The sequence below is a fragment of the Herpailurus yagouaroundi genome, unplaced genomic scaffold (genome assembly GCF_014898765.1).
Source record: "Herpailurus yagouaroundi ecotype Mexico unplaced genomic scaffold, PumYag 188, whole genome shotgun sequence".
Classification (NCBI taxonomy): Eukaryota; Metazoa; Chordata; class Mammalia; order Carnivora; family Felidae; genus Herpailurus; species Herpailurus yagouaroundi.
The window spans coordinates 30,683,090-30,693,600 of record NW_024412419.1 but is presented as its reverse complement, the minus strand read 5'-3'; the positions used below and the strand labels follow the sequence as shown (position 1 = coordinate 30,693,600).

Below are 10,511 nucleotides of genomic sequence, written 5' to 3'. Positions count from 1 at the left end.
GGCTGAAGTCGGACGCTTAACCGACTGCGCCACCCAGGCCCCCCTGTATGAATTTTATAATATTTTATGAATATTGTCTTTGTAATCAGGTTTAAATACCAAGTTATCATAGATGAGAGAGAATATCCAGAAGCTGAAGGTAAATCGAAGAAGGAGGCCAGAAATGCTGCAGCCAAATTGGCGATTGAAATACTTAATAAAGAAAACAAGGTGAGTAAATGCCCTTTTTAACTTTTCTCTGTGAGAAAATACCCATACAGAGTAAAGCCATTCACAAGTTCTTTTTTTTTTTATTAATTAATTTTTTAGTTTTTAAAACAAAAATTTTTTTAAATATTTATTTATTATTTTTTTTCCACGTTTTATTTTTATTTTTGGGACAGAGAGAGACAGAGCATGAACAGGCAAGGGGCAGAGAGAGAGGGAGACACAGAATCGGAAACAGGCTCCAGGCTCTGAGCCATCAGCCCAGAGCCCGACGCGGGACTCGAACTCACGGACCGCGAGATCGTGACCTGGCTGAAGTTGGACGCTTAACTGACTGCGCCACCCAGGCGCCCCATATTTATTATTGAGAGACAGAGAGACACAGAGCATGAGCAGGGAAGGGGCAGAGAGAGGGGGAGACACAGAATCCGAAGCAGGCTCCAGGCTCTGAGCTGTCAGCACAGAGCCTGATGCGGGGCTTGAACTCACGAACCGTGAGATCATGACCTGAGCCGAAGTCGGACGCTTAACTGACTGAGCCACCCAGGCACCCCATCTTTTTCTTGTTTTAAGTTTATTTATTTATTTTGAGAGAGAGAGCGAGGGCAAGTGGGGGAGGAGCTTAGGAAGAAGGAGAGAGAGAATCCCAAGCAGGCTCCATGCTATCAGCACAGAGTCCGACAAGGGGCTCAGTCTCACAACTGAGAGATCACTACCTTAGCTGATATCAAGAGTCGGTCTCTTCACCAACTGAGCCACTCAGGTGCTCCCACAAGTTCTTTTACATTCAGAAGTTCCGCGCCCCCCCCCCCCCGTCTCCATTTCTGTAAAGCCCTGAATGAAAGATATATCTAGGAGATAGTGGGCAAAGCTTGGCCATACCTATTTAGAATGCTAATGGTAGTGGTAGCCTCTGAAGTTGGAAGAATGGGGAAAGGAAACAGTGTGAAATGAGCCGACAGGTCCTGGCAGGACCCCTCCACCTAAGTGAGCAGTGCAGTGGGAAAGGACAAAGAGGTGGAGGGACTGTGAGGAGGGTGATGTATCAGGAGGGCAGATGATCGAGAGCCTGATCAAGAGCTCTGTTCCAGGTGAGAACAGAGTAAAGAGTACAGAAAAAGCTGTCTGAAGAGATTCCAGTTGAAAATGTTTCTGAAATAAAGGAAGACCTGCATCCAGATTAAAACAACAGATCATAGAAAAATACAGAGCCACCAAGAACAAGATCGATCAATCATTGGGAAAGTCCTGAGCTCTAGGCGTGATGACAAAATCCTGCAAGCATCTAGGCAGAAAAGAAATTTTTTTTTTTAATTTAAAAAAAATTTTTATTTAAAAAAATTTTTTTTTCAAAATTTCTTTTAATGTTTATTCATTTTTTGAGAGAGAGAGAGAGAGAAAGACAGATCATGAGCAGGGGAGGGCCAGAGAGAGACAGATACACAGAATCTGAAGCAGGTTCCAGGCTCCGAGCTGTCAGCACAGAGCCTAATGCGGGGCTCGAACTCATGAACCTCGAGATCATGACCTGAGCCGAAGCTGGACACTTAACCGACTGAGCCATCCAGGCACCCCCAAAAATAAATTATTTAAAATGTAAAGATGGGGGCACCTGGGTGGCTCAGTCAGTTAAGCGTCCGACTTCGGCTTGGCTCATGATCTCACAGTTTGTGAGCTCGAGCCCCGCGTAGGGCTCTGTGCTGACAGCTTGGAGCCTGGAGCCTGCTTCAGATTCTGTGTCTCCCTCTCTCTCTGCTCCTCCCTGCTCACGCTCTGTCTCTCTTGGTTTCAAAAATAAATAAGCATTAAAAACAATTTTTTTTAATGTAAAAATGAAGGGGTGCCTGGGTGGCTTAGTTGGTTAGCTATCCGACTTCAGCTTCATGAGTTTGAGCCCTACATCAAACTCTGTGCTGTCAGCGTGGAGCCTGCTTCGGATCCTCTTGTGTCCTTTACTCTCTGCCCGTCCCCTGATTGTGCTCTCTCTTTCTCAAAGATAAATAAATACTTTAAAAGTATATAAAAATGAAAAAAAATCATACTGTCCATAGCAACGTTAAAAACCAAGGGATAGTCGAGAAATGGCTGTAACATGAGACAAGAGCTCGTTTATATGTGGGACAAGAGAGGATCATTCTCACATATTGAACATTTGAAAACATTGACTTTCAAGATACTTTCCTGAAAAATCTTACTCGATGATGTCTCCCTGGTAACTCAAATAGGGAAAAGTAAATCAGGCAAAATTGTAAACTCATGAATTGTTAATGAGCCAGAAAATCGAATCAAGAAGTTAGAAAAAGAACAATAGAATGCCTTCCCCTAGAGAAGCAGAAGAAAATAATAACAAGGTCAGACGTTAATGTACAAGAAAACAAAGAAATAATAAAGATGGTCAATAAAACTAAAAGTTCTCTGACAAGATTAAATAGAAAAACTTTGGACAAGCTTTCGTCAGATTAAAAAAAGTACATTCCATTCTTATAATGGAAGGAATGTGCTATTATATTCATCTTTCCCATTAAGGTGTGATCCAGGATATGGCTTTACTTCAATTTTGGTTGTCTTCATTTTTGAGATTTACAAAGGGTGAGTGAGACAGTGTTATAGTATTTTGTGTGGATAAAGAAGAAAGTTAACTACTTTGTTTTTCTTTAGGAAACTATCAAAGGAAAATGGTGGTTCCTATGGGTAACACTTACCCTTGTGGATTTTTTCTGGTAGAAAAAGATACATACTTAGACTTGTACTCAAGGTAGTAGACTAGGACAACACATAAGATCTAAATTGTCTTTCAAATTATTCTTCTAGTAATCTTATTAAATTTTATTAAATAAACTAAATTTTATTTAGTATTTATCAAAATAGTTCAATTTCTGTTTTCATGTATATTAAGCAAGATTTTTCTTTCTTTGTAGGCAGTTAGTTCTGTATCACTGCCAACAACACATTCATCAGAAGGATTAGGCTTAGGATCCACTGGGAATTTCATAGGCCGTATCAATAGGCTTGCCCAGAAGGAACAACTGTCTGTAAATTATGAACAATGTGAACTGAAAGAACCTGGGCCTGAAAGGTGAGACGTAATTCAGCATTTCCTTCTGTTTCATTGTATCTAAGCAATATAACAGCAATATAACGGGCTTGTTTCATGTCTAATTTTCCAGAAATATTTGTCTTCCTTTTTTGTATATTCTGCAGGGAAGGTTTTATAGAACTCATACGCAATTGGACATCTTTGTAATTGAAATATTAAAATGCTTACTTGCTGAAATCTTGGGACCCATATACCATAATAGATCAAATCTGGGGAATCCTTTGTCTCTGAGGTATATCTGGATGATTTAGTCTGCAGGAGACCTATGAGAGTGTGAGGTGGCCCTGCTCGGGAGTGTGGGGGTGCAGAGATATTTCCATCCCAGGGGTCACAGTGGGAGTGGCTAGATGAAAATGGCTGTGCCACACGTGTAGGCAAAATGACTCTCCTTCTACCATCATCAGATTAGAGAGCTGTTTGTCCAGGTGTTTGTCCTACAAATTCAGTTAAATGGTGTCACTCCCTAGACAAATACCAGGTATTAAAAGAAATGGGTTTTAGTCGTAGACTGTGAGGAGACCAGGATTTTAGGAATATGATTTGAGGGATGGAGTAGAGCTTCAGAGCTGCCAAGACTTTGGAAGTAAGGATAAAGAATAGATAAGAACTAGGAAAAGCAGAAAGCAAATGAGTCTGAAGGGGATTGTTTCTTGGTTACAACCAACAGGTAAATGAAAGAAAAAAAATCTGACTGACAAATAACCCAAATAACTACCTTAGGATACTGTCCTCTGAATTATTTTTAATGTTTGTTTATTTTGGGGAGACAGACAGAGTGCAAGCGGGGGGGGGGGGGCAGAGACAGAGGGTGACACAGAATCTGAAGCAGGCTCCAGGGTCTGAGCTGTTAGCACAGAGACCGACGGGAGGCTTGAACCTACAAAGCACGGGATCATGACTTGGGCAGAGGTTGGACGCTCAACCTACTGAGCCACCCATGTGCCCCACTGTCCTCTGAATTGACTCAGCTATTTACTCTTTTACTCTGATGGCTTTTAGGCCAGAACCAGGATGAGAAAAGCAGGATAGTGTTCATTGGCATGAAATAGTGAAGTGTGTGGGTCAATCTCAATAAAGTAAGAGGCCATTTTATTTTTTCATAGCTCACCTGTTTGGTTCCTTTGGCTTAAGTGCTCTAACGTCAGTTCCCTAAAAGAGAGAAGTCTAGTTAGAGGTGCCTGAGAGAATAAGAGCCATAGAAACCCTCTAGTCATTCAACCTAATTCTGCTTTCAGGGCCCAGCAGCAAAGACCCTGGTTGGATGTATTTGCCTCTATGGCAAATAATACTAGAATAGTTTTGCGGTAATATATAGTAACTCGATGATACTTACCATGTCCATTGCTTTGCTACCTTAAATATAGTTCTCATGTAATTGTTCAAGTATCCTTGCCTAACCACAAATATTCTTACATATAATATGAGGAGTGTGTGGACTTCAGCATGGGGCTTTTGTCTTTTGTACTGTGGGGATTTTCTTAGGTTTGGGGGCACATGAGCAGGGGACAGAAAATGCTGAAGTTAGAACAAATCTATGATTTGCCCATTCCCTACAAAACACTATAACCTTATTGTTTCTACTGTAGATGTCCTACTTTCCCTACTCAGGCTTTTTCTTTCCATTTGAGCATCTCTGAAAAATTTACCACATCTCTCTCATCCTTCTTTTCCTCCATATCTTTTGATCTTTGAGGAATTAAAAAAATGTTTTTAATGTTTATTTATTTTTGAAAGAGAGTGAGAGCACAGGGGAGGTGCAGACAGAAAGAGGGACAAAGGATCTGAAGCGGGCTCTGCATTGACAGCCGAGAGCCTGATGTGGGGCTTGAACTCACGAATGCTGAGATCATGACCTGGGCTGAAGTCAGAAGCTTAACCGACTGAGCCACCCAGGTGCCCCAAGGAATTTTTTAAAAGTTTTTAAAAAAAAATTGTATCTATTTATTTTGAGAAAGAAAGAGAACATGGGGGGGGGGGGGGGGGGGCAAAGAGAGAGGTAGAAAGAGAGAATCCCAGACAGGCTCCACACTGTCAGCACGGAGTCTGATGCAGGGCTAAAACTCATATGACCTGAGCTGAAGTGAATAGCTGGATGCTTAACAAACTGAGCCACTCAGGTGCCCCAACCTTTGCAGAATTTCAGTGAAGCAACAAAGAGAAGTTGGCTGGAAAATGCAAGCTAGGATGTCAACCAATCCTGGTTATTCTGGGAAACTGGTCAGCCAGTTTTGAAGATTTATATCATACAAGCTACCAACTGTAAATCTACCTATCACATCATATTAAGGTCTTTGTTAATATGTGTTTGTTTCCACATCATAAATTAGATTCACTGTTTTTTGGTATTTGGGTTACATATTCTCCATCATTTCTCCTAGATTTCATTATAGATGCAAAATTGGACAGAAAGAATACGGTATTGGTGTAGGTAGTACTAAGCAAGAAGCCAAACAGTCAGCTGCTAAGCTTGCGTATGAGCAGATACTTTCAGAGAAAACCTCAATGGTACGTACTGCCTTTGGATTTAACTTTTAAATTTTAAAATTCCCTTTGAAGAGTGCAAGTTTGACTTCCTCCTTGATGATTTGGATGGCTTTTATTCCTTTGTGTTGCCTAATTGCTGAGGCTAGGACTTCCAATACTATGTTGAATAACAGAGGTGAGAGTGGACAACCCTATCGTGTTCCTGACCTTAGGGGGAAAGTTCTCAGCTTTTCCCCATTGAGGATGATATTAGCGATGGGTCTTTCATATGTGGCTTTTATGATCCTGAGGTATGATCCTTCTATTTCTACTTTCTTGAGGGTTTTTATCAAGAAAGGATGCTGTATTTTGTCAAATGCTTTCTCTGCATCTATTGAGAGGATCGTATGGGTCTTGTCCTTTCTTTTATTGATGTGACGTAGCACATTGATTGTTTTGTGGATATTGAACCAGCCCTGCATCCCAGGTATAAATCCCACTTGGTTGTGGTGAATAATTCTTTTAATGTATTGTTGGATCTGGTTGGCTAATATCTTGAGGATTTTTGCATCCATGTTCATCAGAGAAATTGGTCTATTCTTTTTAGTGGGGTCTTTGGTTTTAGAATCAAGGTAATGCTGGTTTCATAGAATGAGTTTGGAAGTTTTCTTTCCATTTATATTTTTGGAAGAGCTTCAAAAGAATAGGTGTTAACTCTTCTTTAAGTGTTTGGTAGAATTCCCCTGGAAAGGTTAGACTGTGTTTAGATGATGCCAGGACAGCCAGTAACATAGCAAAAGGATTCCTCCATTCTGTGTTTCACCAATGAGCCATGAGCCATGAGCCATGGGGCCATGAGGCCCCAGAGATCAAAGTTCTGTTGGCAGTTCAGGGTTTGTTTGTTTGTTTGAATATTTATTTATTTATTTTGGGAGAGAGGGAGAGCACGTGCATGAGCGGGGGAAGGGCAGAGAGAGGGAGCGAGAATGAGTCTCAAGCAGGCTCTGCACTCGTAGCACAGCCTGATGCAGGGCTGGAACTCACAAACTGTGAGATCATGACCTGACTGGAAATCAAGAGTTGGTCGTCCAACCAACTGAGCCACCCAGGCGCCCCCCTCAGGGTTGTTTTGTAAATCCAGATCAAGCATTCGTAAATAAATGTGGTAGTTAGCACACAGAGACTGAGTCAGTATGGAGCAATAATTTAATTGCTCTTCAAACTCCTAAGGGGTACTCTTTCTTTCAGAAAGCTGACTCGGTATTAGCTGGTTCTTTGATTACTTCGCCTGGTGACTCTGGAAGCAACACTTTGGTGAAAAGCATATCGTAAGTATGAGCAAACAGCTGTGATATTTAACAAATTAAGATTGCTGCCTGAAAGTGCACATTTTATGAAAATGTTGAAGGAGAATTTAGAGAAAGAAATTACTGATCAACAAAAAATAGTCAGAATTCACAGATTAACAATTATTCCCCCTTCTTCCAGTGCTCCTGAATCACCATCTGAAAATGATTTCTTGGAAAATTCATCAGGAGGAAGTTGTGACAGGGGCCGTGTAAACAATTCTTCATCTCCTATGGTATAGTATTAGCCTCTAGCTTCCTAATTAGTTTCCTTATTTTCTTTGTATTTCCTCATTTAAAAAGTATCTCCCGTACCCAACCGTAATTTTTCTATTATCTGGTGCACTCTTCTTTCATATTGATATGTGGCAGCATTTGACTTCCTCCTTTATTAACTCCCATTCCTCACATGCAAAATTCCTCCACTATTCACCCTCATCTTCTCCCTACTCACCTTCATGTTTTCATATATTCCTATGATCATGCTTATCTTCTATTAATTAGTACTTGAAAGGTCCATTAATATAATTCTGCTCCTGTTTTATTTTCAAGAGAGAGAGAGAGAACACGAACATGTGTGGGGGAGAGGGGCAGAGGGAGAGAGAGAGAGAAATCTTTTTTTTTTAATATGAAATTTATTGTCAAATTGGTTTCCATACAATACCCAGTGCTCATCCCAACAGGTGCTCTCCTCAATGCCCATCACCCAACCCCCCCTCCCTCCCACCCCCCCCTCCAATCAACCCTCAGTTTATTCTCAGTTTTTAAGAGTCTCTTATGGTTTGGCTTGAGAGAGAGAAATCTTAAGCAGCCTCCACACTCAGCACGGAGCTTAACACAGGGCTCAATCCCAAGACCCTAGGATCATGACTTGAGCTGAAATTAAGAGTCAGATGCTCAACTGACTGAGCCACCCAGGCACCCCAGTTCTGCTCTTGTTTTAAAAAATCAGAACTAATGTTAAAAATCAGATAATTTGGGGGGCATCTGGATGGCTTAGTCGGTTAAGAATCTGACTTCAGCTCAGGTCATGATATCGCAGTTCACAAGTTCAAGCCCTGTATGGGGCTCTGTGCTGACAGCTCAGAGCCTGGAGCCTGCTTCAGATTCTGTGTCTCACTCACTCTCTGCCCCTCCCCACTCATGCTCTGTCTCTCTCTCTCTCTCTGTCTCTCTCTCTCTCAAAAGTAAATTAAAAAATCAGATAATTTTTGTGGTGATGATTAGTGTTATAAAAGTGTCCTGTTTATAATGAGTGATGAACAGATCAATAAGAAAAAGAAAAGTGGGTCAGTATAAAGATGTGCAAAATATCTGAACAAACAGGTCAGAGAAGAGATACCCAAATAGGCCCCAACATATGAAAAGATGCTTCACTGCATAGTAATGGTGAACATGCAAATCAAAACACAGTTAGGTATCATTTTAAGCCCGTTACCATGGCAAAATTTGAGTCTGGCAGTACTAAACATTGGCACAGCTGTGTTCCAGTTATGACCGCTATACGCTGCTGCTGGTGGAAGCGTAAGTTGGTGCAGTCATTGTGGAGAACGGTTTGGCGACACGTAGTGAAGTGGAGGGTGTGTGTGCTGTGCCTTCAGGCAGTTTCCTTCCTGGGGAATGTGTACTAGAGAAACACTCATACGTATGTACAGAGACATTGGATAAGCACGTTCTTTGCAACAGCATTGGTAACAGGAGGAGATTAGAAAAAAAAACATTGTCCATTAACAGAATGGCTAAATTAACCATAGCTTAGTCATCACACAATACTGAGGCTGGTAGGTGCTATGAGCTCAAAAGTTCTTAGTTCGATGCTCCCCACTCTGTGTCAACATACTCAACTTGGTAAAACTACAAACTTACCAAACCTACCAGAATGAAAGTGAATATGAATAAAGAATAGCTACGTGAAATTAGTTTTTGAGATATATCCAGGACTTCTCTTTTTTTCTTAACTATTAAAATTAAATTGTTGGGGCGCCTGGGTGGCTCAGTCGGTTGAGCGGCCGGTTTCGGCTCAGGTCACGATCTCGCAGTCCATGAGTTCGAGCCCCATGTTGGGCTCTGTGCTGACAGCTCAGAGCCTGGAGCCTGTTCCAGATTCTGTGTCTCCCTCTCTCTGACCCTCCCCCGTTCATGCTCTGCTCTCTCTGTCTCAAAAATAAATAAACGTTAAAAAATATTTTTTTAATTGTTCATTTTTGCTAAAAATGAATATTTCAGCATTGCCATTTTTTAAAACAGTTTGGATTTTTTAAAAATTTTATTTATTTTTGAGAGAGAGAGAGAGAGAGAACGAGCAGGGGGGGGGCAGAGAGAGAGGGAGACAGAGGAGCCCTAGCAGGCACTGCACCATGAGCCCAGAGCCCGATGCCGGGCTCAAACCCACGATCTGCAAGATCGTGACCTGAGCTGAAATCAGATGCTTAACCGACTGAGCCACCCAGGTGCCCCAGCATTGCCATTTTTAACTGATCAGATCAGAAACACTTGGGGAATTACTTTAAACTAGTCCCTGAGCTCCATTTCTTCTTCATTAGCACTGTGGATGACTTGGTGAGACCCACCAGCCCGAGGCGTCGCCAGGGAGGCCACGTTCTGTACCAAGGGAATCTGTGCTTCTGCTGAACATGCCCTAGGACTACCTTTTTGCCCTTCCCACCATGTCTATCTGGTTGCTATAATAGATGAGAACACTGATGTAGCCAACCTGAGAAGCAGGGCATGACGAGAGTACACAAGTTGATGATGCTGTTCATCTAAGGGACCAAAAAAATGTCACAGAACCATCTAGAAGTACAGCAGGAAGAAGAGCAAGGTCAAGCAAGAGAATTGATTTAATCATCTGAAACTATTTTTCATTTTCTTTTATTATAGGACAATGTCAGAAATAGTGAAAAGAAGGTGAAAAGGTGAGTATCATTATGCAGTGACTGTATTTTGAAACGAAGTTTTATTTCAGACTTCGTTTGTTAGCCTTATTTACTAAGTCTTTAGTATTTGTAGAATACTATACATCGTCATTTGTGTGGAGTTTCAGAGGTGGAAAGCATGGTTGAGGATCACAGAAAGCTTGACATCTGCAAACAAATAATTGTAAATATGTTGAGAAATCTTTGAATGGATGTACATACTGCACTGTGGACATAAAGCCTGTAGGGGGTCACTAAAGTCATTGGTTAAGGGAATTATTTTGGATGAGGCTGACAGATGTGGGCTTAGGGAAGTACTCTCCCATGAATTGTGTTATTTTACAGACAGCTAGGTAGGGTAGAGATGGTGTAATGACTTGGGCAAGAAAAGAAAAAGACCAAATGTTACATAAATGATGGTGGATTGGTTTCTTTCTTCTTCTTCTTCTTCTTCTTCTTCTTCTTCTTCTTCTTCTTCTTCTT

The 10,511-nt window shown here is 41.3% G+C and overlaps 1 protein-coding gene across 4 annotated transcripts in view; it reads left to right on the top strand.

The window, feature by feature from the left end:
• EIF2AK2 (eukaryotic translation initiation factor 2 alpha kinase 2) overlaps nucleotides 1-10,511 on the top strand; it is a 34,044-nt gene that overhangs the window by 7,800 nt on the left and 15,733 nt on the right. For all 4 annotated transcript variants that reach the window (XM_040496523.1, XM_040496524.1, XM_040496521.1 and 1 more), the window contains exons 3-8: nucleotides 90-210; nucleotides 3,126-3,283; nucleotides 5,683-5,809; nucleotides 7,016-7,095; nucleotides 7,256-7,349; nucleotides 9,994-10,028. In XM_040496523.1, the coding sequence (XP_040352457.1) occupies nucleotides 90-210; nucleotides 3,126-3,283; nucleotides 5,683-5,809; nucleotides 7,016-7,095; nucleotides 7,256-7,349; nucleotides 9,994-10,028 (615 nt within the window). The remainder of the gene's footprint in view (nucleotides 1-89; nucleotides 211-3,125; nucleotides 3,284-5,682; nucleotides 5,810-7,015; nucleotides 7,096-7,255; nucleotides 7,350-9,993; nucleotides 10,029-10,511) is intronic.